The sequence below is a fragment of the Cricetulus griseus genome, chromosome 5 (assembly GCF_003668045.3).
Source record: "Cricetulus griseus strain 17A/GY chromosome 5, alternate assembly CriGri-PICRH-1.0, whole genome shotgun sequence".
In the NCBI taxonomy this organism is placed as follows: domain Eukaryota; kingdom Metazoa; phylum Chordata; class Mammalia; order Rodentia; family Cricetidae; genus Cricetulus; species Cricetulus griseus.
This window is the reverse complement of record NC_048598.1, coordinates 119,620,648-119,648,632: the sequence shown is the minus strand read 5'-3', so window position 1 is coordinate 119,648,632 and position 27,985 is coordinate 119,620,648. Positions and strand designations below refer to the sequence as shown.

The following is a 27,985-nucleotide window of genomic DNA, read 5'->3' as shown; positions in this document are numbered from 1 at the left end:
GGAGGACCGGGGTGGGGGGGGGGGGGCGCCAGCCGTCCCACAATGCCCTGCTCGCGCCACCCTAAGGGCGGAGAGAAAGGACCGCTGCCAGTGCAGCGGACCGTGCACGCCAGAGGCGCGCCTGCGCACTGACCCCGGCGGGCCCTAGCAACCAGAGCAGTGACGGTAGCAACCGCCGGAATGGTGAGTACCCTCCAGGCCTCGCAGCCGAACCCGAGAGGAGATTGGGAGTGGAAAAGGGGGTGACTGTGGGGAGTGGAGGGTGGCGGGGCGCTGGCACCGCGGATGGGAGGGAGAACGGAATGCTGGCTCCGTGGCGCGGCAGGCCCGAGGCCGCAGCAGCCGGAGCAGGGGGTGGTCTGCGGAGAGGGAGGCCGGAGGCTGACAGGAAGTTGGGTTAAGCTGGAGGGACTGTGACAGAAGAAAAGGGAAGACAGCTGGAAATTCTCGGGAGAGCGGATTCGGGAGGGAACCGTGACAGGATGGGGGCTGTGGTAAAGAGATCTCTCCACGTAACCGCGACTCTAACTCTCCTCACCCCCTGGCGGGATGGAGGGGCCGGGGCTGGTTACAGGGGGCTCCTGCTGCAGCTGCAGCAGCGTTAGTAGCCTGAGGTGTGCCCGGGTGCCCCTCATTGGCTGTGAGGGTGAGTCCTGTTATTAGGTGACGCTGTTAAAGGTCTCTCTGATGGATGCATTAGGCTCCTCCAGTTCCAAGGTGAGTAAGTGTGAGCTTCGTTGGAATGCAGATTGTTGGTTTTTAATATGACAGGGGGGTTCAAGAATGTTTCGACTATGCCCGGCAAGTAACCCTGAAACTGGGGAGCACTCACCACGCTTTGAGAGTCGCTGCTGGTTTACGTTTGCAGTCTACCAATGGGTCTATGCAAAGTTCTCAGTAAGCCACGATTTTAACTAATGATGCTTGTCAACATGGAAAAACGCGCACGCGCTCTTTTGCTTGCATGCTTGGTATTTCAAACTATTCGTTTGAAAACGATTTCAGATCCAGCCCAGCCAAAGCTAGCGAAGTATGAGGTTAACCTGCTGACTGGAGACGTTGATAAAGGATGAATATTGGAGGTCCGAGGAAGTAGCTCCGTTGTTAAGTGTGTTTTTGACTGGCATGCATGAAGCTACAGATTCAATCCCCAGCACTACATATTATCAGGCATAGTGGCAGATACTTGTTATCTCAGTACTCAGAAGGTGGAGGCAGAAGAAGCAAAAGTTCAAGGTCACCCTCGGTCTGAGATAAATACATTGTGCGGGGAAGAGGTATCCCTCACTGGTGGAACTAGTAGTAGAGCACTTTCCTAGCATGTGTGAGACTCTAGGTTGGATCTCTAGCTCCGCACAAGTAAATAGCAAAACAGTATAATCAGCAGGCGTGTGTGTGTGTGTGTGCGTGCGTGCGTGCGTGCGTGCGTGCGTGTGTGTGTGTTTCCAATGCTATATCAATGCATGAAAATTAAAAGCCCAAGGTGTTAAAATCATGAAGTCATGTACTCCCTCATACTGACTGCATACTGGTAGGCCTGGTCCCTTCAGGAACAAAGGTCCACATAGTACTTGAATTTTTTTAAGTATATACTGTCATACCCTGGGAGCCACATGTTGGAGAATGAAAGCCAGTTCTCAGAATTTGTCCTCCATACACTATTACTCATGTGTGCATGTACACACACACACACACACACACACACACACACACACACACAAATGTTAAAAACAAACTCAGGTTTCTGGCCTTTCTGAAAAATTAGAAGTGCCATGTTTCACCATGGACATAATTTTTGTTCACATTTAATATTACCAAAATATGCTTTTAGGTAATTTGTGGCATCTTTTATTTTCTGTTTTTAAAGATGAAGTCTTTCTGGGTAGCTTAGGTTTGCCTGAATTTGTTATGTATCCTTGGCTGGTCTCAAACTTTTGATCTACAGCCTACTGAAGACTAGGATCGCAGGCATATGCAACCATTCTTAGCGACTCTTCTTTCTGTTGGTATGAAATAAGGGTATTATTTAATTCGTGGAGTTTTTATATTTGAGAAAATGTATTATTAAGACACCTCTTTTTCTGTAAGTCCCACCAGCCAGAAATTATATTGAGTAGAAATTATATTCTTTGTTTTTTTGTTTTTCAAGACAGAGTTTCTCTGTGTAACAACTCTGGCTGTCCAGGAACTAGCTCTGTGTACCAGGCTGGCCTCGAACTCACGGAGATTTTCCCACCTCTGCCTCCCAAGTGCCGGGGTTAAAGGTGTGTGCCACCACCACTCAGCAAAATTATATTCTTTACATGGACTTATAATGTCCACTTGGTCCTTTAGGAATTTTTGGCTCCTATCTGTAAGAGGAACCGGTATCCTACAGCAACTTACATTGCAAGAAGTAGCTAGATTGCCTCTAACTCTGTTCCAACAATGTTGTGAAAGTGTTCTTTTATGTGTCACTTTTGTATGGATCAAGGCAAGGATTTCCCTGGGAAATAAAAGTAGGAGTGTTCAGTCAAAGAGTCTGTGTGTACTTAATTTTCCTTTTCCAGGATGCATAGAGCAATTTTTACTTCCTCCATCACTGCATAAGAGTTCCTCTCTCTCTGTATTGTCAACAACTTTTGCTAATCTAAAAATGTATATATATATATATATATATATATATATATGATATTCTTTTGTTTTACTTTGAATTTTTCTGATTTTCAATGAATACAAACAATTTTTCATAGTCATATCAGTTACCTGGGTTTGACTATCTATGAATTGTTAATTCATGGTTTAGTTTTGCTAGTTAAAAATTTTTATTTATGAATTTTAGTAGATGCTGTCATAGTCTTTTATTGGTTTCAAGAGGAAAACATCTTCTTCCAATTTTTCTGTTAACGTTGTCATGGTGTGCTTCACTTATTGAGCCATTTGTGCTAACGGTGGTTTATTCTTTTGGGTTTCTATATAGACCATCAACTGCACTTGGTGACAGTTTAATTCCCTTCTTTAGATCATTCCAATTTGTACTTCTTTTATTACAACATTGACAAAGCAGTGATATTGGACATCTTTGATGTGTTTGGGATCCTAAAGAAAATTACTTTAAGCTGGGCGATGGTGTCGCACGCCTTTAGTCCCAGCAATCAGGAGGCAGAGGCAGGCGGATTTCTGTGAATTCGAGACCAACCTGGTCTACAAGAGCTAGTTCCAGGACAGCCTCCAAAGCCACAGAGAAACCCTGTCTCAAAAAAAAAAAAAAAAAAAAAAAAAAAAAAAAAAAAAAGAAGAAGAAGAAGAAAGGAAGGAAGAAAATTACTTTAATGTTACTGTCCAAGTTAGTCTATATTTTCCATCTTATTTAAAATAAATATCCTTGACACATATATGCATATAACCTGATACCATTTACTAACCTCAGTGTCCTAGTTTTTTTAAATGTTTACCTTCTAATGCATTACTTACTTTGCTTATATTTGCTTATCTTTTTATATTTATTTTATGTATGCATATGGTATACCTATGGTTACATATATATCATATTTATACATATATATGTGTATATTTTATATACATACATCTATATCTACTTCTTTTAATAGATGTCAGTTCTAGAAAGGCAGGAATCTGTTTTGTTCATTGATATGTCAAAAGCAAATGGAAAGACAGGTATGATGGTGCATGCCTGTCATCTCAGAAAAATATGACATAAAAGAATGCTTGTCACATAGTAAACACACAGTGAACAGTTATTTTGCTAAAGGAATTCCCCCAGATATGGTATTTGTTTCAGGCTTTTTTGGCTTTTATCTAGTAGGGATTTCCTTTTAACTCTCAACTGACAGCTTTTACTATCCAGTGTAGACATTTATGTTTTCTTGCACTTACTCAAATAAACATGCCCCCACTCTTCATGCATTAGTTAATGATTGACACTTACAGGTTGGTCTGTTTCGTCTCCAGCCCTCTTGTCTTTATTAGTAGAGCTCTTTATTGATGGCTCTTTTACATCTTTAGACTCAATAATTTTTTTGTCAGGTTATCCTTTGCAGACATGAAAAAGGATATATATAATATATATATATATATATATATATATATATTAAATAAATTATTATCTTCTAAAGTTTTACTGCATCTTATCTTGCCACAGCGACTGTAAATTGTTCCTAATTCAAATATGCACTGACTTTTCAATGTTAAGATATAAAAGAAATATAGAATCAGTGAAGTAAGATTGATTTTACTACTCAGGGGTAAGAAACAATGACATCTAAAATCCGTAGCCAAATGGACAGAACTAGAAAAAAAAAACATACTAAGTGAGGTAACCCAAAACCAAAACCACAAATATAGTATGTGGTCACTCACAAGTGGATATCATACATAAAGCAAAAGATACCCACCCTAAAGTCCACAACCCCAGAGAAGCCAGAACCCTCTTCCAGAAACAGATGGAAGCAGATGCAGAAATCCACAACTAACCAATGGGCCAAGCTCCTGGAGTACAATCAAAGTGAGGGAGGAGTGATAATATGAACAAAGGAGTCAAGACCATGATGGGGAAACCCACAGAATCAGCTGGACTGAGCTAGTGAGAGATCACTGACTCAGGTCTGACAAATGGGGAATCTGCATAAGACTGAATAGACTCCCTTAATATAGGGACAATGGTGTGACTGGAGCAATATATGAGGCCACTGGCTGTGGGTCCAAGATCTAACTCTAATGCACAAACTGACTTAGTGGAGCCCATTCTCTATGGAGAGATACCTTGCACAGCCTAGGGTGTGGGGGTGGAGAGGTGCCTTGGTCCTGCCTCAAGGAGATGATGGGACAGACTTAGTAGACTTCCTAGGGGAGGCCTTACCTTCTCCATGGAGCGGATGGGAGAAGAGGGGGGGTGGGGGAGGAGCTGGAGGAGAGGAAGGAGGGGGAACTGGGATTGGAATGTAAAAATTAATAAAAAATTAAAGAAAAAAAATTATTTTAATATTTATTACTGAAAGACTGTATGTATGTATGTATGTATGTATGTATGTATGTATGTATGTATGCATGTATGTATGTATGTCTGTCTTTGGTTTTTCAAGATAGGTTTTCTCTGATTACTATGGAGTCTGTCCTGGCACTCGCTCTGTAGACCAAGCTGGTCTCAAACTCAGAGAGATCCACCTGCCTCTGCCTCCCGAGTGCTGGGATTAAAGGCATGTGCCACCAACACAGGGCAAAAGACGTATATTTTTTATAGACTAATTTGGAGTAAAATGTTTGGATATCACACAGTATTTTCTCTAAAAGGTTTTTAAAGAAATCACCTGGCTGTCAGGAGATTAGTCATGCTTATATCTTAGAGTTTCAGAGAAAGAATTGAATGTTTTAATGATAGAAGCAGGGGCCAGTAATTATTGCATTGCAAGTGAACTCACAAATGGCAGCATAAAGATAGCCTTTGTTTCTTCTTCCTTTTCCCCACTTTCCTTTTTCTTCTTTTTAAGGCAAAAGCAACAACAATCAAAGAAGCCCTGTCCAGATGGGTGAGTAGATGGGTTCTCCCTTCTTTTAGAAACCACAAGGAAAATTTTAGGCTGTTGTTTACATCTGGCCATTCAACACAAGAGATTCTTTGGACTTTGGGACTGTTTAACTATCTTGTCTCTGGTGGTGGATGCCTGAGCCTACACAAGTAATGGAATTGTATAGGTGTTAACATATAGTATTTACCAATATGCCAGGCAGACTGGGGAAAATATGCACAAAGTGATGGTTTGGGGAATAGCAATACCCTGGTTGTGATACATTACGGTTCTGCTGAACATTACCCCTGGGTAAAACTGGACAGACAAATGATCTTCTTGAGGATTTTGTGTGTGTGGTACTGTGGGTGGATGGAACACAAAGCTTTACACATGCTAAGCACGTGTGCCACCATGGTGTACACACCTAACTCCTGAGTTACTACAGAACCAGGCATCTCTCTTGCTCTATAGCTAGGCTTTGAATAAAAGTCTTTCAGTAGCCTAGGTATCTGGGGAAATAGTCAAAAGTGAGTAGAATCATGAAGTATTTGAATTTACAAGTTTCTGTGTTTGTTCTAACTGCGTTTTAGAGAGGCACTCTTGGGGCTGAAGAGATGGCTCAGTTGTACAGTGTTTACTGCAGAAGCACAAGGACCTGAGTTCAGATCCCCAGCACCCACATAAAACACCAGGTGCAGTAGCACCTGTAAATCCCAGGGTTGAGGAGGTAGAGACAGGAGGATTCCTGGGGACTACCAACCAGTCTAGCTGCATCTGTGAGCTCCAGGTTCAGTGGGCGACACTGTCTTAGACATGAAGGTTAATTCCCCGTATCTAGAAATGTGGCTATTAAGGCCGACAAATGCCAGTAATGAGTGGTGACCAATAATCCAAGTTATTAAAGCATAATGATCACTTTGAGACAAACATCGAAAGGCCTTGTGAAATTCTGACCTCTTTTGTTCCACATTATCACCAAGGATCACTTTTTCCCTAGGAAGAGAAGACTGGTCAGAGGCCGTCTGATGCCAGAGAGATAAAGCTGTATGCCCAGATCCCCCCGATAGAGAAGATGGACGCGTCTTTATCCACACTTTCTAACTGCGAGTAAGTTCCCCTCTCACCATCCATTATTGTTAAGTTTCCCTCCCTTCTCATACACAAACTTGTTTGCTTTCTGTGGTCTTTGTTGTTGTTTATTGTAGTTTCTCCCTTGACAAAGCCAAATGTGAGAATTGATTGGTTTATGAAATTGTTGATAGAGTGACACTGGATAATGCAACATTTTCCTGTGTAGTTTTTAGACAATGTTTATAGATAGAAGCTTCCTAGTCTTTTGAGAGAAACTCAATAGCACAATAACTTACTGCTTTGTTTTGCAGTCTACTTCCTAAGCAGGGGGGTGGAATTTAGTGTTAACCTGGGAAACTTACCAAGACTCTCAAAATAAAAAATAAAAATAAAAGGGGCTGGGGAAGGAGGCTGGAGAGATGGGTCAGTAGTTGCCAGACACTAATAACTGGGGTTCACACCTCCAGAACCCACATCAATGCTGGCTAATTCTAATCTGGAAAGGCAGAAACAAGGGCTCCCCAGAACAAGCTTGCCGAATCAGTGAGCTCAAAGTTTGATTGAGAGACCTTGCCTCAATGAATAAGGTGGAAGAGTGATGGAGGATGATTCAGAAGCATGAGTCCTCAACATTAGGCCTCCACCTGTGTGTACACATGGGCAACACACACACACACGCACACACGCACGCACGCACGCACGCACGCACGCACGCACGCACGCACGCACGCACGCACGCACGCACGCACGCACGCACGCACAGTAAAAAAGTTGGCTGAGGTCATCAAACAATAAAACAAAATTTACGAATCTATTGATTTCTCTTGTAAAGCTACATAAGACCAAAGTCATGTTTAATTACTAGATGCTTGAGATGCTGCCTTTGAAAAAAAGAACTTTAAAATACAGTTCAAAATACAATATGAAAAAAGGAATTATTATCAACCTAAGTTGCAATACATTGTGAGACTAGTATTAGCCATTTGAGAATACCCTAATTAGGCTGGGTATGGTGGCATATGCCTATAACCTCAGATCCTGGAAGGCTGAGGCAGGAGGATCATTGGCACAGGGTCAAATAATGAGATCCTTTCATAAAGGCAAACAAAAAATTCTAATTGGGATCAAATTATACTGTTTTTTATCTTATTTCCCAGGACCTTAAATATCAGGTTGATATTAATTCTTATATTTTCTAAACATTCTGTCAGTTTTTAGCAGGGTTCTGTGGCTAACTTGAAAGTTGTACTCTGATACATCATACCCATGTTTTCACGCTTCCTTGTCTCTTGTCAAGGCTATAGAATACTCTAGAGTTCCTGAGGTTCCTTCACCCTGTGTTTATCTAATTGTGATACCTTCACTTGCCCTTTCTGTAGAAGATAAACCCAATCCCAATTTCACAGAAGCAGAGGGCCTCTTAATGAAACCTCAGTGTCTTATTTACAGTAAGCAAATTGGACCGTTCTTGGACACATCTGTGAACCTATTAGAGTGATATCTTTGGATCAAAAAGAAAAGCAAGCTGGGCGTTGGTGGCGCACGCCTTTAATCCCAGCACTCAGGAGGCAGGATCTCTGTGAGTTTGAGGCCAGCCTGGTCTTCAGAGTAAGTGCCAGGATAGGCTCCAAAGCTACACAGAGAATCACTGTCTCAAAAAAGAAAAAAAGAAAAGAAAAGCAAGCATGAGTACAACTTGTTCCTTGTGATGAACCAGAGAAAAAATGTTTTGCTTCAACTATGACTTCAAAGTAATCAAATATGTTTTTAATCATAAAACTATCTGAAAGGCAATGATTTTGAGGCCTGTGAGCTCAGAGCACCTCATAAGCCACTTAGAGTCAGGCTGTTCATATTTTTTGCAGACATCTTTTGGACAGGCTGCCTAAAGAGAAATTAGAGAATTCCTTCCTAGATTCCTTAGATTTAAAGGCATTCCTTTCACCACCAGCAGTGCTCAGTAGTGGGTGAGGGAGTAGAAAACCTGCAGCCTTGGCCCTTTACTTCCTGGTATTTATATAGTAATTGCCTTTGCTTTTTCAAGCAGATTAAAAATGAATAATTCCTCCTCAAGTCAAGTCACGAGGGTAAGATACATGTTCTAGGGTTTTAATTTTGGCCATGCCACCTTGTGACTATTTAATATTGGGAAAATTGCTTAACAGTTTTGCACCTCAATTTTATCTGTAAAATGCAATAAATATCTCAGAAGACTATAAAATATTCAATCAAAGAATATATGTACTAAACATTTAATAGGTAACAGCAAACTGCCCTTAAAAAGTTAGTTTTTAATTCTCTATAATGAGTGTGTATTAACTTGTATAATCAATTGGGGGAAAGATTTCAAAATGAAGGAATAAATTCTACAAATGAAGGGGGAAATAGATTCAGTATAAAAAGAAACATGAATTAAAAATCTTCCATGGGCTATTACTATTACCATTGAGAAAGAATTTCTGACATTTTCAAATTAATTAAGTTTTTCTTTGTTCTTTTAAAGGAAGCTTTCCCTGTCCACAAACTGCATTGAAAAAATTGCCAACCTGAACGGCTTAAGTAAGTGATCTACGGGAACAGATGGCTCTCGGCTTTCTAGTTATTGGGGCAAACATTCCAGAGACATGTGTCATTCCCGATGCTGGCACCTGTTTTAATCACAGTACATGTCAGATGACAGAGACTAGATGTAACCATGTCTTGAGTTTGGTTATCTAAAGAAAATGAGAGATGGCATGAGACCTGAATTTTAAGTCCCTTTAAAATTTACATGGAGTTAGAGTTGAGATGACTGAGACAGCTGGATTTCCTATGTGTTCAGATTTGTCTTGTCGGTGTTTTGAACTTGCTGTATTTAAGTTGTCAGCCCCAACCATCCCCGTGTTCTCTCTGCTCCTTACCAGTGTGAGCGGCACCTCCATCCTTCCTGCCTCTGTTCCTCACTTCCTCAATTAGTTTCCAATGGCTGCTGCAACATGGTGACTTAAACGACAGAAGTGTATTCCCTCACAGTTTTAGAAGTTGCAAATGTGAAATTAGTTTCACTGAGCCACAAACCAAGCCTTCCCTGGGGCTTTTAGGAAGAATTTTTCTCTTACTTGTTCCATTTTCTGGTGGCCCCACATTCCTTGGCTTCTGACTACATGATGCTTTTGTAGTCAAAGGACCTTCTAATCTGTCTGTGCTAAGTCCTTGCCTCCCTCCCGTCAGGACACGAGGACACTTGGCACATCAGATAGTAAGGATGACCCCCATCTCAAGATCTTTGCTTCCTTTCCTTTTCTTTTTGTTTGGTTTATTTTTGTTTTCCAAGACAGGGTCTTACCATGTAGCTCTGGCTGTCCTGGAACTCACTATGTGGACCAGGCTGGCCTCGAACTCACAGAGATCCATCTGCCTCTACCTCCCAGGTACTGGCTTTATCACAAGGTCTTTGGACACATCTCCAAAGGACTTTTCTGCCATACAAAGTCACAATCACAGGCTCTAGGGATTGGCATGGAGGTATCTTTGGGGGAGCCATTGTTTAGTCTATGGCACTCCCTCAGTCCACCACTGAGCCCTGTTTGTTCTCTTCTGTCCTCCTCTGTGAGGGTCCTCTCTGGTGATGACACTTTCCATTTCCAGGAGCAGAGCCTTTGATGTAGTTTCCTTCTAAGTCTTGTAGAAAACAAACATTTGAACTTATTATACTGTCCTATAAGTATACAGATCAAATTTGCATGTGTAAACTGGGATAGTTTGGAAAACAGCATATGCCCTTGTAGCATAAGTTCTAGTGTGAATTTTAAAACTTGATTTCTTTTCTCAATGTCAGCCATAACACACTAAATTTGTGTGTCTGTGTGTGTTTCAGTCAGAGGCCAACATTGGGTGTCATTCTTCAAAAGCCATCTACCTTGCTGTGAAAAAGGCTTTCTTTTACTGGCCTGCCTGGCCTGGAGCAGGCCAAGTAGGCTAGGGTAGCTGGCCAGCTAGCCCCAGGGGTCTGCCTGTTTTCCCCTCATAGATCTGGGATTACACCAGCTTTTTGTGACTTTTGGGAATCAGACTCGGGTCTTTGTGCTAGCAATTAACTGTCCACCCAGCCCACAACACACTAAGCCAGTCTCATGACCCATTAAAGACTCTTGCCTTGTGTGCCCTGAAAAGCACTGCCCAGGACAGTCTTTCTGTTCTTCAATTAACTGTCCTTATTGATGCCATAGTTCTCATTCTGAAAATGCCATTCTCCCAGATCAGAGACCTTTTAAATCATTCATATTTGCCTAATAGAGATTTAATGCCTAATGTTGCAGTCAGAGTCATCTAAAAACTTGTACTGCTCTAGTCATTCTCAAACATAAACATATCTTTTTTTGGCTTGTTTGCTTGTTGGGTTTTTTGTTTGTTTGTTTTTGTTGTTTGAGACAGGGTCTCACTATGTAGCCTTGTCTGGCCTGGAATTCACTATGTAGACCCAGCTGGCCTCAAACTCATAGAGATCCGCCTGCCTCTGCTTCCTAGGTGCTGGGATGAAAAGCGTGCACCACCATGCCTGGCCATACCATTCTTTTTTGTACATTTGCTTAGAAAGTGCTTCTCATTGAGTACAGCCTCGTCGTCTCCCAAGAAAAACCCCGTAAGAAATTAAGGTCAGCCAGAGAAGCTAGGTACCAAAGAGGACCCCAAGAGAAATGTACATGGTTCTGCCTAGGAGGGAGAATTAGACAAGACCTCCTGAGTAAATTAAGCGCGTGGAAGAGGAGAAGGGAGGAAGGAAGAGAAGTGGGGAGGAGAACATGAAGGAATGAGAAGGTCAAGTTGGGGGAAGGACAGAGAGGGAGAGCAAAGAAGGAAATATCTTGATAGAAGGAACCATTACAGGATTAACCAAAAAACCAGCACTAGGGAAATTCCCCAGGATACACAAAACTCTAAGCAATAGTGGAGAGGGGGACTAATCTGGCCCTCCCCTGTAATCAGATTGAGGACCATGGTAATTGTCAAACCTTCATCCAATAACTGATGAAAGCAGATGCAGAGATCCACAGCTAAGCACTAAGTCAAGCTCCCCAGAGTCCAATCAAAGAGAGGGAGAAGTGATAATGTGAGCAAAGGGGTCAAGACCATTGTGGGGAAACCCACAGAAATAACTGACCTGAGCTAGTGAGAGCTCACTGGCTCCAGACTGACAGTTGTGGAACCTGCATAGGACCAAACTAGACCCCCTGAATGCAGGTGACAGTGGCTGGATTGGGCAGTCTATGAGGCCACTGGCAGTAGGTCCAGTATCTACCTGTAAGTACATGAACTGGCCTTTTGGAACCCATTTCCTATGGAGAGATACCTTTCTCAGCCTAGACACGGGGAGGCAGGGAGAGCTTGGTCAGACCTCAACGTGGTGATGGGACAGACTTCATTGACTCCCCATGGGAGACCGTACTCTCTCTGAGGAAGAGATGGGGGTGGGGTGAGGGGAGGGAGGGAGAACTGGGATTGATATGTAAAATTAAAAAATAAAATTAAGTTAAAAGAAATTAAGGTCAGGATTTAAGAATGCCACATTTAAAGGCCATTTCATCTCCTCTGGACTTTCCATATCTCCACCATCATGATCACTACCTGGAGAATATTTATAATTTACCTTAGATTTTAATAATATTTACCTACAATACAGTTAATGTAAAGATCAGCTGAGTTAATATAAATAAAGTAAAGAATTGTATATGATACATATAAAATGAGGGTTAAAGCTGGCTGTGGTAGTGTACATACATAATTTGAGCTACTTGGGAGGTTGCGGAAGAAGTTTTGAGTTGAGGGCACCATGAGCAGCCTTTACAGGGCCCTGTCTCAAGAATAGGACTTTTTTAAAGAGGGAAGGACTGAAGCTAGACATAGTGGCTCAAGCCTATAATCTCAGTACTTTGGAGGCTCAGGCAGAATGATCACTGCAAGTTCAAGGCCAGCCTAGACTACATGAGTCCTAGGCCAGTCTGGGCTACGGAGTGAGACTTTGTTTCAAAACAGGGGCAGGCTGGTGATGAACTTCAATGGTGGAATGCTTGTCTGACATACATGAGGCCCTGGGTTCAATCTCCAGCACCAAAAACTAAACATGCCCCCCCCCCCCCCCCGTGAAGCTAAGCAACGGTTATTGTTGGGAACATGTTCTGTTCTGTGGAGCCCCTCAACAGGAAGCACTGCAGCTAGGAAACCTCCCTATCTTCACGTCAGACCCCTTACCCCATGATGAATGCCAAGAGAAACTGGAGCGAGGAAGATTTACTTTGACTAATGGTTTCAGAGTTTTCAGCCAAGCTCATCTAGATTGTTGCTTTGGGCCTGAGACAAGGTGGTGACATGGTAGGATGCCACAGCAGAGGAAAGTTGGCATGCTTCCCAAGAGAGAGAGGGAGAGGGAGGGGCTGGGAACAAGGCGTGTCTTCCCAGAGCACACCCACATTGGCCTGCGTCTTCCCCGTAGCACCACCTCCCACTGCTGCTGTGTAATGACACCAAATTCATCACCACGCAGGCAGCTCCCCAAAGTTCCACCTCTCAACATTTAGAACCAAACCTTTAATGCATGAGCCTGCTAGGGGGGCTGGCTCATATCCTAGCCATAGACAGTGTTAATCCCAGTCCACTCTGCACCCCTGCCCCGCACTGTCATCGGGTATTCGGGGGAAGTGTTAGCTATTTCTGGGCTTGTATCTAAAATGGTGCCTTTGTTTCCCTTTGTGCTGACTCATTAATAATTTAGGCTATTTCAGGTTTTTCCTCTCCTCAGTTTCCCTGTAATTGAAGTAGCCTGCATGGGTATGGAGATGGGAGGACCTGCTTGTGGGGGCCTGCTCCAAAGTGGGGCCTGAGCAGTGACCTCAGGCCATCAAGCTTGGCAGCAAACATCTGCTGAGCCATCCTGCCGGCTCCATTACCTATTTTGTAGAAGAGCCTTTAAACTCACTGTGTAGAGATATTTATTCTATGACATTTCTACGGACTTAGGATATGTATGTGTATATTTCTCATGAACAAAATGCTTTCTTTCCATGACAGAAAACTTGAGGATTTTGTCCTTAGGAAGAAACAACATAAAGAATCTCAATGGACTGGTAGGTTATTGTTTGACTTTTTAAAAGCATATGCTTTTTTCTCTTATAAAATAATGTTTTTATGTTGTAGAGACTTTACAAGTAGAAGATCAAATATGACAAGTGGCAGCAAACGACTCACAGTTTAAGACTGCTGGCATTTGCTTGACTGTGTTGATGAGTCCGTAAGGTGAAATTGCACTATACATGCTGTTTTGTATCTCTTTTTATTTTTATTAATTTATTTTTACATTATATTTAGTGTGTGTGTGTGTGTGTGTGTGTGTGTGTGTGTGTGTGTGTGTGTACAAAGTTATACATGGGGAAGTCAGAGGACAAATTTCAAGAGTCACTTCTTTCTGGTGAGGCAAAGTCTCTTCCTGAACATGAAGCTTGAGTCTGGAAGCTTTAGACTAAGAAACCAGCAAGACTCAAGGGTCCTTCTTTCTCTGTCACCCTCAGAGCTGGACATTTGTAGGGATGCCTGGCTTAGTTTGTAGGTGCTGGGTCCAGACTGCTTCTCTGGTTACAGAGCAAGTGCTTTTAACCACTGAGCTATCTCTCTAACCCCAAGAATACCTGCTTTAAGCCAGGGACTGGTCTAAGCACTAGATACGTGGAAGAATTTAAAACAGACTTAGTGATTCAAGTATCCTAGCACTTAGGAAACAGAAGGAGGTGGATCTCTGAGTTTGAGGCCTGCCTGGTTTACAGAGTGAGTTCCAGAGCAGCCAAGGCTACCCAGAGAATCCCTCTCTTGAAAAGCCAGAAAAAATAAGAATAGAACAGTCTTTGCTGACATTATGGTCATAGGAGAAACACTAACAGACAGCTGTGCATCAGATGTTAATGAATGCCATGAAGCAGACTGAGACAAGGCCTCTGTGATCTAAGTTGGCTTTGAACTTACAGCAGTCCTCCTGCTTTAGCCTCCTGAGTGCCAGGAGTACAGACATTTGACATCACACAAGTCTGCAATATTTAAGTTTGTACTAGACTCAGGAGTAAAGTACTTACTGTATAAGCAGCGGGGCCTGACTCTAGATCCCTGCCATGTGAAGAAGCCAGGCACACAGCACACTTGTAATCTCAGCACTGGGCAGCAGAGGCAGGAAGAATCTGAGGCTGAATAGCCTGCCTGCCCGCCTTATTGGTGAGCTCTAGGTTTAGTGGGAGACCCTGTTTCAAAAAATTAGGTGGAAATTAATAGAGAAAGACACTCAACTTTGACCTCTGGCCTCTATACACACACACACACACACACACACACACACACACACACACACAGAGAGAGGCATGCAGGCACACAGGCACACACACAGATTAGTTTATTTTTACATGTATTTAAGTATCAGACATTTCTTTCTGTTTTGCTAAATTACTAGCCATTTATAGAAAAGTCTCCTTGGGGGCTGGGTTCTGACATGCTACGTTCTCTTAGTGAATGTGCACAGGTGGTGCTCTTAGTGGCTGCAGCTGAGGGTGTATCCTGTTAGAACCCCAAGGACAGGCAGTACAGATGCCTGAATACTAACATTCATGGCTCAATGATTAAGAGTATTGGCTGCTCTGACAGAGGACCCAGATTTAATTACCATTCCCACATGTCAGCTCACAACAGTCTAACTGTTGTCCCAGGTATCTGACGCCCTCTTCTGTCCGCTTCTGGTACTGCATGCTCATGATGCACCAGCATGCATGCAGTCAAAACACTTACAAAACCAGGCGTTGGTGGCGCATGCCTTTAATCCTAGCACTCGGGAGGCAGAGGCAGGTGGATCTCTGTGAGCTCAAGACCAGCCTGGTCTACAGAGTCAGTTCCAGGACAGCCTCCAAAGCCACAGAGAAACCCTATCTCAAAATAACCAAAAAAAAAAAAAAAAAAGTTTTTTTTTTTTCAAGTCCCCTTCCCACTGTTTGGAAATGCTGCCCACCAAAGTCTTGTATGTGTGAATGAGTTCCTGCTTGGTTATCTTTCTCTCGTTCCCTTCATAAATTCCTGCCTCCTACCTGTTTCTTTGGTTTTATGTTATTTGTGCATCTGTTAGGACCAATCTTCTCTCCTTGGCAAAACATGTATGACTTTCCCTGGAGAAATTTGAGAAATTTTCTCTGGAGAAATTTGAGAATCACTGTGTCACATTCATGAGTATAACTCCCTTTGGAAATCTTAATAGAAATGCATTAAGTATATAGATTGATTTGAAAAGAATTGATGGCTTTATAGCAATGAGCTTCTTACAGAAAGATTTACTCATTTTGTTGTTGTTCTTCATAAAGTTATATAAGTTTTCATTCCGATAAGACCTTCTACATTTCTTAAACAAAAAAAATGTATTCCTGGGAATTTGAAATTTTCATTGCTGCAATGAATGGGGTGACTTTTCTTCCATAAGTAGTGGTATATTCCACAAAAAGGTTATTTGTTTTAGCTGGGGCTGTAACTCAGTGGTAGAACCTTGCTTGTGTAAGGCCCAGTTTAAACCCCAGAGCTGCCTGGGGGGATAGAACTATTTATTTTATATACCTGGGTAATCAGTTAAAAACAGTCCTAAGTATTTAGAAATCATACATTCTAAAGTCTTATAAGCAATGTTATATTATTTGATTTTGTTTGTTTGTTTTTTGAGACAAGATTTTTCTGTGTAACAGCTCGGACTGTCCTGGAACTCACTCTGTAGACCAGGCTGGCCTTGAACTCACAGAGATCCGCCTTCTTCTGCCTCCTGAGTTGGGATTAAAGGCGTGTGCTACCAACGCCCTGCTATCAAATACTAATCAAATAGTAATGATCTGTCAGTGTAATTTCTAAAATTAGAAGTCTTAACAACAGCCCATGAAACCTTCCCACTCTCACAACCTCTAACAAGGGAAGAAGACCCTTAGTTGTTCTGTTTCAGTATTAATGTGATACTGAGGATCAAGCCCAGAGCATGAAGCATGCTAAGCCCACGCTCCACCCTGAGCTACAACTCAGCTGAGACCTAAGTCCTCTCAATATTTAACGTGTTTTTCTGCTACCTCATCACACTTCATGGAGACATGAGAAAGTCGGGGATCCAAGGCAGTAAAATTGTATAGAATGAAGTGTATATTGTCTAAAGACTAATTATTTTGCTCTAGAAGTTATGTATGATACTGTAATTAGATCTCTTGGGGAAAGATGACAGAATATTAGTTTAGAAAACTTAGTTAAGCCGGGCGGTGGTGGCGCACTGGAGAGGCAGAGGCAGGCAGATCTCTGTGAGTTCGAGACCAGCCTGGTCTATAAGAGCTAGTTCCAGGACAGCCTTCAAAGCCACAGGGAAACCCTGTCTCGAAAAAAGAAAACTTAGTTAAATCCCAATTTCCTGATATAGGAGTGCCAACATAGACTGGTTAAAGTTTTCCTTTAATTTCTATTTGGAAAGTTAAAACTGAGATGAAGTACAGGGGTTGAGATGGAAGAGTTAACTCAGGCTACCCTGTTCTCACCTTTCCTCCTGGTTTACCATTATGGAAAACACATTCTCATTCAGTCCATAGTCTTTTAAGGGACACTTACCCAGAGTTAGACCTGGGCCACCAGACATTACCCTGTGAGTGCATGCAAATTGTAAGGGATGAGGGAGACACACAACACAGAGTGAGCTCTGCCCAGTACTTTGTTTTAAAGGAAAAGATGATTGCATTTGTCTAATGTCCACTGAAAATCTCTGTACAAATGGTGGTTGTCTAACATTTAAGAGGCAGTATAATATAACTTTTGTGCTATAGTAGAAAGAGCAAGTGTTTAAAACTGAATTTTATATATGAAAATGATAAGGTGAGGCTGAAGAGAGAGCTCAGTTGGTAAAGTGTCTGCTCCACAAGCATAAGGAGGTTGTGTTGAACCCTCAGAACCCACTTAAAAAGAGTGACTGTAGTCCCAGAGCTAGGAAAGTAGAGAAGGGATCCCAGTGGCTTGCTGGCCAGCCAGCCCAGCCAAATTAATGAGCCCCAAACCAATGAGAGACCTTGTCTCAAAGAACAAGGTGGGCATCTCCTAAGGGGTGGTGGAGAGGCACACAGTGACGGGGTGAGTTGAGGGGTGGGTATCGAGATGGATAGATAGGATAAAAATAGCAAAATGGTCATAGTATGTTCTGGATATATGGGCTCTTAGTGTTTTAATAATTAAATTTTCCTCTAATATTGAGGAAAACCTGAATTTTAGAGCAAGTTCTAGGACTTAATGTAAATGAGATCTTAGGTAGAACCCTATAGAATACAAAAACTAAATTGGTTTTTCTACTTTTAAGTTTTCTTAGGACCAAATATTATAACCTATAAGAAAGTAATTTGAAACTACTATTCTATTAAAATGACAGAGTAGTGCCATTACTTCTCGGTGATTTTAATAGCTGTTCTTGAATGTTTGTGAAGCAATCAGAGAAGAGTTCAAATCCACTTAATAGGGGGAGGGAATGTTCTGTTCTGTCATTCCCTTCATGAACTAGAACTTCCACAGAGGGCAGGCAAGTCTCAGGTCTCTTTAAAAGCCATTCCATATGTTTGTAAGGAAAGAGTAGATCAGATGCTTTCTTTTCCAGGAAGCAGTAGGAGAGACATTAGAAGAACTGTGGATCTCCTACAATTTTATTGAGAAGTTGAAAGGGATCCATGTAATGAAGAAACTGAAGATTCTCTACATGTCTAATAACCTGGTAAAAGACTGGGGTAAGCTGAGAGTGGCGCTTGCTAGTCTCCTGCCTCCTGTTTATGGAAAATATCCAGCAAGAGCTGGGCATGCATGGGATGCACTCCCACACGCAGGGGGCTGAGGCAGGACAGGGTACCTCACAACACACTAATAAAAAAAGAAAGCACCCACCTAGGGAAAAAACACATAAAACAGGGATCTTTATTTCTAAAGCAGAGAAAAACAGCTTTGGGAATAACTGTAGGAACTCCCAATTTTTAAATACAAGAAGTATATATTTAACTATTTACTTAGACCTGGGAAGATGACTTCATTGCCCCACAAACATGAGGACCTGAGTTCAGATCCCATGTACAAGCTGGGAATAGACAATGGGCATCTATAATCCAAGTGGTGGTGGGGAGGTAGAGACAGGGGCCCGGGGCTTGTGAACAGCCAAATCAGTGAGCCCATGTTCAGTGAGAGACCCTGCCTCAAAAAATAAGGTGAAGAAGATTCAAGGAAGATAATCCACATCCCATGTTCACGTGCACGTGCACACACACATTGACTTACAGTGAATATGGCTGCATGAGTACTGGACCTATTAATCATGAAAAATGTATTATTCAAAGGCTAAAGACATCCATTTAAATTTAATAAACATGGAAGACTGATTTGATGCCTACATTGCTTTGCTTCTTTTTGTATGTTATTCTTTGAACATGTTCTAACACTGTACTGTATACGCCATGAACTATGGCAAACCCTTGAAAACATGTTGGATGGGAACATTGTTCCAGCTTCTCAGTTCACAGCTGAGAGAGTTGCTTGAGAATTCAGAGACAAAGGCCGACTGGTGTAGCCTCCTCAATGCCTCAGAAATTGATTTTGCTATTCTTTTCAACACTGACCCTTTTCTGTTCATCCCATCATTAGAGCAGCATTAAAGGTAGAAGAGAGAGGTCTGCATTTTCCCTCCCATCCAATAATTTCCTCAAATGATGACTTTATAAAGTTTTCCTTCATCTTCAAAATCTTAACAGCACTGCATAGTTTTACATGTGGAGTTAGTGATTGAATTCTGTGTCCAAAGCCATGAGAGTATGACTCCCCAGTTTATCAATGTGGACAGTGTTCTTTGTACTTGCAGCTGAATTTGTGAAGCTGGCAGAGCTGCCGTGCCTGGAAGACCTGGTGTTCGTAGGCAATCCCCTGGAGGAGAAGCACTCTTCTGAGGGCAACTGGATCGATGAAGCAACCAAGAGAGTGCCTAAGCTGAAAAAGCTGGATGGTGAGTGGCTCTGGGCTCGCTGGAAGTGTTCCTGGGGATAACACCTGAAAATCTGGAATAGGGTTATAAGAGGAGCAAAACTGGAGAAAAGGGAAGTTGACTCTCATTGTTGAGGCCATTTCTGTCCTCTGCGATTTGACCATCCAGTTTTAGGCCAAGTATAATGAGAAACCCCTAGGAATTTTAGACTGGTACAAAGATCACCCTGGGCTTAAATCTTACAAGAAACTGGACTTATACCCAAGTTATAAGAATATTATTTGTGGAATATTTAGGCATAAATGACAAATAGTTGATCTTCACAATTAAATCAGAATTATATTGTAACCTTACTTCCTCCCCCGGGACTTTAGTTTCCCAGTCCCTGAGATCCATGTTTTGTCAGTAGATATTCCTGACTGACTGGGCCAAGGCCCAGCTCTAACACTTAAAAGCTTTTGGGACATTATTCTTGTTAATTAATTGCATCAAAACTTGTGGTTTGTAATATAAAAACTGGAGACAATAATACCATTAATAATCATGTCAGAGGACATATCACAGTGTTGCTATAAGGATTATGTTGTTATCAGGCTGGATGGGCTGGTCCTGTCTCCACAAACTCTCACCAAGCCTCAAACTGTAACCTTCCCTCAGCATAGCTGGAAAAGGAATCTCTTACTGAGACTTGCTTCTGTCTTATATACTTTCCTAATGTTGGAATAAAAGGCATGAGCTATAATTCTCTTTTAGACTGATTAACTCTTGTGTAGGTCTGGGTGGCCTTGGACTCACAGAGATCCATCTGTCTCTTAATCCTGAGTCCTAGGATTAAAGGTGTGTACCACCACCTCCTAGTTTCTGGCTACTGGGATTAAAGGTGTGTGTCACCACTGCCTGATCTCTATAGCTTGAGGCTGACTTTGCTTTTCTGAATCCTTAGTCAAGCTTTTTTTTTTCTTTTTATTATTATTATTATTGTTATTAATTCAAGTTAGGGAACATGCTTGTTTCACATGTAAGTCCCCTCTCCCTCTCCCTCCCCTCACCCCCATTCCTTCTGCCCCACCTCCAACCTACCCCCCACCCCATCCACCTACCACTCCCCCTTAGTCAAGCTTTAATAAATCATAAATAATATATCACTACAGAAATAATCTGTTAAACATTGCCCTTAGCACAAAGTATTCAATAATATTATTATAATTATCTTAAAATATTTAAACAATCCAGAAATTCAGACATATGAAAATCTCAGTATAAATTCATTTTTACTTTTTGTTTTGGGTTTTGTTTTGTTTAGTTTTGGGGTTTTTTTTGTTTGTTAGGTTTGGTTTTTCGAGAGAGGATTTCTCTGTGGCTTTGGAGGCTCTTGTAGACCAGGTTGGTCTCGATCTGCCTGCTGCTGCCTCCTGAGTGCTGGGATTAAAGGCATGGCTGCCTCATTTTGACTTTGAACTCCATATTCCTATCAGTTCAGCTGGGCAATCAAAAATTTATTATGACATTCTTGTCTGTTGGGTTTTTCTTTGTCTTTTGAGACAGGGTCTTATATAGTCTAGGTAAGCCTAGAACTCCCAATGCAGTCCAGCCTGGCTGGAAACTCACAAGTTCTGAGAATAAAGACACCATACCCAGCTATAGGAAGATAGTCTTAATATCTCTCTGGATGCTGCCATTGTTATAGAGCAAGTCATGGTCAGTGGTCCCTGATGAGAATAACAGAAGCATCAATTGTCCCCATTCCCAAGACTCCTGTCGACTCCTCCTGACTGTTCCTTGCCACAGCCGTGCTGTAGACATGGTCTTTTTGTTAGTTTGTTTGGTTTTTGTTTTTGAATGAGGTCTATGATGATCATAGGATTCTCTCCTTAGATAAATCACAGGTATTCATTCCCTCCCAGTAGTGTTAAAAACCAGGGCCAGAGTTCCCCTATTCCAGACCTTCTCTGCTGCTGTCCTCAGGAAGTACTTTACACACTCCTTCTTCATATTATTCTGTGTCTTTCCACGATCAGATCCTTCTCAGCCTTCTTAAGCTGTACAGAGACAAAAGCAAGGCTGTGGTCTCTTTCTGCTTTCTAGTCTGTCCCTACCCTAAAACAATCGTGCACACAGCTTGACGAGCCCAACTGTTTGAATGGGAGGAAGGAGAATACCCAGTGATGGTGACCATGACTACCATATTGTACCAAAGGCATATTTCCATTATCCTCATCAGTGTACCCACAAAGATGGTCACATTCAAAATAAAGGACCTCGTCACTCATCTCTCCTTGCCATCGCTGTGCTCCACTCTTGCAATCTTAGTCTGTGACTCTTCCTCCCCTCTTCGTAACTACTGTCTAAAGCTGTATAGTCAAACCTGTGTCCATAACAAATAACTACAGGATTGTTATTAAGTGGGGCTGCACCCTACTAGAGCAGTGCTTCTCAACCGGTGGGTCACGACCCATTTGGCAAACTTCTGTCTCCAAAAATATTTACATTATGATTCATAACAGTAGCAAAATTACAGTTATGAAGTAGCAATGAAAATAACATGAGGAACCTGTGTTAAAGGGTCACAGCATTAGGTTAAGAACCTGTGCTAGAGGGACCTTCAGAGTCTCTAGGGAGTTAAGGAGATGTATATAGTTTAAAAAATATGCACAGGTTATTCTGATATACCTCCCTAGGAAGAAAAATGTTCTCTGTTCTTGTAGTGGGAAGTAGAGTCCCCACAAGGCCCTTAAGTAGCTGCTTTCCATACCCAAAACAAGGAACAACTTAGTCGGGGTATAATTGACATGATTAACTTGACATATTTAAAGTGTAGACTTTGATAAGTCTCAGCATGTATAATCATCACCATTGTCAAGAAAATAAACATGGGCTGGTGGACGGCTGGGTTGGTCAGGTTCTTGCCTTACAAGTATAAAGCAAGTATAAACCCTTACATAAGGGCTTGCATTTGATCCCAAAGCTCCAGGCTAATGAGAGACCTCTCCCTCCTTCCCTCCTTCCCTCTTTCCCTCCCTCCCTCCCTTCTTCCCCCACCTCACACACACACACACACACAAGATGGAGGAGCTAGAAAAGTGGCTCAGTGGGTTAGGTTCAAATCCCAGCACCCATGTAACAGGCTAGGGATCCCACAAGCACCTAGAACTCCAGCTCTGAGGGATCTGACACTGTCTTCTGGTCTTTAGGGACACTATACTCATGTTCACAAACCCACAGGGGCTACATTAGGGGTTCTATTTCATTCTTTTGTTTATTTTTTTGTGACAGGATCATGCCATGTGTAAGCAGAGTTTTCTCTGTGTCTTGGCAGTCACTCCCAAATAACCACACGAAAACTTGTTAGTAATTATAAATGCTTGGCCAATGGCTTAGGCTTGTTACTAGCTAACTCTTACAACTTAAATTAACCCATTTCTATTAATCTACATTCTGCCACTTGGCGTTACCTCGCTTTCATCTTGCACTTCCTGTTTCCTCTCCATGTCTGGCGGGCGACTCCTCTGATTCTGCCCTCCTCCTCCTCCTCCTTCTGCCCAGTGTCCTTAGTGTGGCTTTCCCACCTAACCTTATCCTGTCCAGCTATTGGCCAGTCAGCTTCTTCATTAAACCAATCACAGCAACATATATTTACAGTGTAAAGGAATATTCCACAGTCATGTAAAAATTAAAAGTAGGTAAATTAATAAAACCTTAAAGAAAAGGCAAGGTGGACAGCACCTGAGAAGCCATACCTAATGTGTCCCTCCAGCATACACACACACACACACACACACAGAGAGAGAGAGAGAGAGAGAGAGAGAGAGAGAGAGAGAGAGAGAGAGAGAGAGAGAGAGAGAGAGAGAGAGGAATACAATAAACTAAGGCTTCTTGTGATCTTTGCAGCCCCTCATTCCTTCTCCCCACTGCCTTCTCCCCTCAATTCCTTCTCCCCACTGCCTAGTCCCTGCTGCTTTGTGTCTCTGGATCAGTCTGCTCCGGAGCTTTAGATGAACCATGTCAAATGTGTCCCGTTCTTCCCTACACACATACCTAGACAAAAAATAACATGATTCCAGAATAGTCATGAAGCAGACAGGCTCCCCCAATACTAGTGATGTCCTAGTTCCCAGACTATACGGGAGTGCACAGTTAGTCTTGTGACCCTTTAAATAATCTAGACTGCATTTGCATGAATGAATATTTCACTTTAAAATGAAGATGACCAAGAGGATAGTCCAGTGGTAGAATGTTACTTAGCATGTGTAAGGCCCTGGGTTCAATCCCCAGCACCAAATAAAGAAGGGGGGGCGATGGGGAAAGAAAAAGGAAATAAAAGATACATTGGAGACTTGAATTTCAGCCATTCTCTCTTCACCTTTGCTTGGACTCTAGAGGCTCTCTGAGTTCATTTGTCTTCACTTCTAGAGTTGTGTAGAGGAAGTGAAATCCTTCCCATAAGAATGAAACAAGCCAGGTGTAGTAGCACACACCTTTAGTCCCAGAACTCAGGAGTCCAAGGCAGACGATCTCTGACCTCAAGGCCAGCTTGGTCTAGTGAGTTCTAGACATCCAAGGTTATATATAGAGATACTGTCTCAAAAACAAACAAACAAAAACAACCCAGTACTCTCAAGATGAAGATTGGAGGACCTCTGAGTTCAAGTCCAGCCTGATCTAAATAGCAAGTTCCAAAACAGCCAGGACTGCACAGACAGACCCTGTCTCAAAAGACAGAAAAGAAAGGGACCAGAAATAATGTTTTCTTTTTCATTCTAGGTACTCCAGTAATTAAGGAAGATGATGAAGATGAAGGCTAAGGCCATACTTTACACTTTGTTAATTTATTTAAATGTTATGAGAACAATAGATAATGTTTTGTATAATTGTCTATTTTAAAGATTTTGTGAGGGTACAGTTCTTAAGATAAAACACATCTCTCACTTCCATCCTTTAAAAACCCTATTCAGTGTTTCTCCCTCAAACCAGCAGCACTGACTCTGTGCAGTCCACCTTTGGAAACTATCAATTTCCTGGTTTTATCCAGTCATGGACCACATCACTTGTCTCCTAAAATTTACACACCAGTCATTTCTAACAGCAGAAGGACCTGTTATCTGTACTCAGTTGTTTAGTATTTTTTTTTTAGGCCAGGCAATGTAAAGGTATATTTTTAAGTCTGTAAATGTTCATGTCCTTAAAACTCAGAAGCACAAATTCATCTCCCCAATGGCTCAGAAGGCAGTGTGGGCATGGGAAGCCTTCCTGTTAGAACCACACAACTGTACCTACAACCAATTCCTGTTAGAACCACACAACTGTACCTACAACCAATTCCTGCTGTACCTACAACCAATTCCTGTTAGAACAACACAACTGTACCTACAACCAATTCCTGTTAGAACAACACAACTGTACCTACAACCGAGAGTCCAGTGGAGACACTGGTGAAAAAAGGAAGAGTGACTCGGCTCCTGGTATAGTTACTTCTTTTTTCCAAAAATATGTGCACTGTCAACTGGAATTTAGATTGTGCTATGTGGATAGTCACTTGAGTCATTATGTTCAACCAGACACCCTGTGATCCCCATCAGTGGCTAATGCAACTGGCATGGTCTGTCCTTTGATGGTAATGTGACATTAACTCTTGTGGACCTTGCCTTATGCAGATTATAAAAAATAATTTCTCGTATGTTTAAAGCAGTAGTCAATAGTTCTAAGTATCTACCCCTGAGATTTGTAAAAACTTTTCCCTAATAATTTAGCCCAATGCCCTTTCCTTTATGGCTATAAGGGTACAGACTTAAAAGACTGAATTTGGTACCTCTAAATAAATGAGATAGTTTTTCAAAATATATTTTTGAGAGGATCTAAGTTAAACAGCTCTTAAAGTGTATCATGTAAGTGGTGCTGAGGGGAGAGAGAGATGTTGTGGGATGGATCCCAGGCAAATGGCAGTATGATGGAGACTGTTTCCTGTGGAACACTAGGTGTCTTAACCTCCCGTCTGCAAAACATAGTTAGGTGTGGAGATTATGATTTATCATGTAAGACAAATATTCTGAAAAGTGTCAAACATCATAAGCACCAGATGAAGTCTTTAGTGGGCTATGATGGAAGCATCAACTTCAGAAAAGAAGTCAGGACCCCCTGCCAAATTGTGCCTAAAGTCTCAGCAGAGGCTGCTGGTTCCTGTTCCCATCTCCATGGGATTCTTTTGTAAGCAACCACAGTGAAAGAGGAAAGTCATTCTTTTTAAAGATTGCATAAGTAGTCTTGATTTGAGAAACTGAACAGCTATCATTTCAGGAAGAATGACTTTATTCCTCTAAGAGTCAAACTGATCAAAAGGGACCACTGCTTTGACAATCAACTCTAAATCCAAACAAGAATGCCTAGTCCTGGGCTGCAGACAGCTCAGAGGCTGAGAGCACTTGCTCAGGACCAGAGTTTGCTTCCCAGCACCCATGTGGAGGTTCACAACAGCCTGGAACTCCAGGGGATTCTATGCCCCTTTGGGCCTCTGGGGATATCAGGCACACATTACACAGACATACATGGAGGCTAAACACTCATACACATGAACTAATATATTTTTAAAAAGAATACCTAGTCTAATACCTTATATGCTTCTTTTAAGCTTTTCTGATGGGAAGAAACTTTATGCTGTCACTGAGCTTAAACATTCAAAACCATTGGCATTTCTATTGTGAGCCACAGGGATAAGACTTCATTCTCCTTGGTGATGCAGACACTTATAAACTGGGAGGAAACACTCTTATTATTTGTAGTTTGAACAAGGCAAGCCCTGTTACTATGTATGGCTATACTTTCTGAAAGGTACCCTGGGAGTGAGTATGGGAAGTAGATGACTTCGTGCTGGATCTATGAAATGATTTACAGTAAAAGTGTTAGTTTGTTTTTTTTTTTTTTCAAATTCTGTAATTGGGAAATGCCCCTCCCCCATTTCTTAATGTCATTTAATCAGTGGTTCTCAGAGATGTGTAAGGTGCTTTTCTGTGTCCATGTCTCACAAAAATCACTTTTGGCTCTTCTCCACAAATATTGGAACGATTTTGATGCATCTCTGTTTCTGGAATTAAAGCCAAATGCACTCAATTAGGAAATGGAACGGAAGGCTGGATATACGAGAAAGTTAAGCATATTCTCCCTTAAGTCATCTGTTACTTTGGAAAAATGTAGTTTATAGAGGGTGCATTTGGCTTATGCTGTTCAGATTGGAGACTGGACCACCTCAGAATAGATGCTTCCTGTGTTCACATGAACTTTTGCTGTTCTGTTGAATCGCTGTAGAGTGCTGGAATCAGCCCAGTATTTTTATTTTTTCACAGTCAATATGATGTTGGTAGATCAGAATTCTACTTTCTGTGTTTTCTAATGCTGAGCTAATGGCCATATTCTCTAGCCAGGCCTTGGAAGGCTTTTGTGCTCTCTGCTACCTGCAACAGAGGGCCTCAGTACCGGCACTGTTTACATTTGGATTGCATAACCCACTGTTGTGGGCTGTGTATTGTAGGCTGTTTAGCCACAACCCTGTCTCCTACTCCCTAGATACCAGCAGCTCCTCCTCTCTAGTTACGATAACAAAAGATGGCTCCAAACATTGCCCACTCTTCCCCGGAGTGGGGGAGGAGGGGTGACACAGACACAACCCAGTTTCTTGTAACATTCCTCTGTCTGGGCTTTGTTCACTTTAACCCTGTGTAGTCCGGTGCTGGTAGAATTATTGTGAGAAAGTGACATCTTTTCCCACCATGACTGGAGATGGTCAGTAGTCTGCCCTTCATGCCGTGCACAATTTCATGGGCCACACAGTCTTAGAAACTCAGGTCTGGATGCTCTACCTTCTCTCTGAAGGATTTCAACTTCAGTGACGCGTCCTCTTATGTGTCCCCAGCTCATCTTAGGACAGATGGGGTTTGATGATTTAGCCTGTTTCTCTCACTGTCAACAAAATCTAACTTTATGATAGGTTTTACTTTGTCTCCAAAGCTTAATATTTGGAATGTGCTTCAGAAAATGTATCACCATGCACACATTCTTTGCAGACTATGTCCGTCTTTTTATCTAGACAGTGTTGTGTTCAGTCGCCCATGCACGGACATTAGCTGCTGCAGACCTGCAGACGTCCAATGCTGCTTTATGTGGGCTGACAGTGAGTCGGAGAGTACTGAAGGGAGAGCCAGTGTAGCAGAGTGGAGCTGACTTGACCTATTCCTTTATCTTTACCTAGTGTGACATACTCACCATCCCATCAAAGTATAAAAGGTAAAATTTAAAACTTAAGAGTTACGTTAAGAATCGCTGAACTTTTAGAATTCCATGTTTGTGTATCTGTCCCTGCCTTCTATCCATCATTAATTGTAAGAAAGGAAACTGAAAGAAAAAAAAA

At 42.0% G+C, this 27,985-nt stretch overlaps 1 protein-coding gene and 1 long non-coding RNA gene across 2 annotated transcripts; one reads left to right on the top strand and one right to left on the bottom strand.

Moving 5' to 3' along the window:
* The first annotated feature begins 54 nt into the window (after positions 1-54).
* Dnal1 (dynein axonemal light chain 1) lies at positions 55-27,985 on the top strand. The gene is made up of 8 exons (XM_035444992.1): positions 55-183; positions 5,487-5,525; positions 6,505-6,614; positions 9,082-9,137; positions 13,623-13,678; positions 18,229-18,355; positions 19,471-19,611; positions 24,352-27,985. Exons 1-8 carry the CDS (start codon positions 181-183, stop codon positions 24,390-24,392), a joined length of 573 nt encoding a protein of 190 aa, XP_035300883.1. The 5' UTR covers positions 55-180; the 3' UTR covers positions 24,393-27,985.
* Positions 17,284-22,058, bottom strand: LOC113836011. The gene is made up of 2 exons (XR_003485950.2): positions 21,535-22,058; positions 17,284-19,663 (listed from the first exon to the last, which is right to left on the bottom strand). It is a non-coding gene; the product is annotated as an uncharacterized LOC113836011 (long non-coding RNA).

Bases quoted from the DNA above. Each gene is read 5' to 3' on its own strand.
- Dnal1 (XM_035444992.1), top strand. The intron at 18,356-19,470 runs GTAAGCTGAGAG...TTGTACTTGCAG, and splicing joins TAACCTGGTAAAAGACTGGG to CTGAATTTGTGAAGCTGGCA. The intron at 19,612-24,351 runs GTGAGTGGCTCT...TTTTCATTCTAG, and splicing joins TAAGCTGAAAAAGCTGGATG to GTACTCCAGTAATTAAGGAA.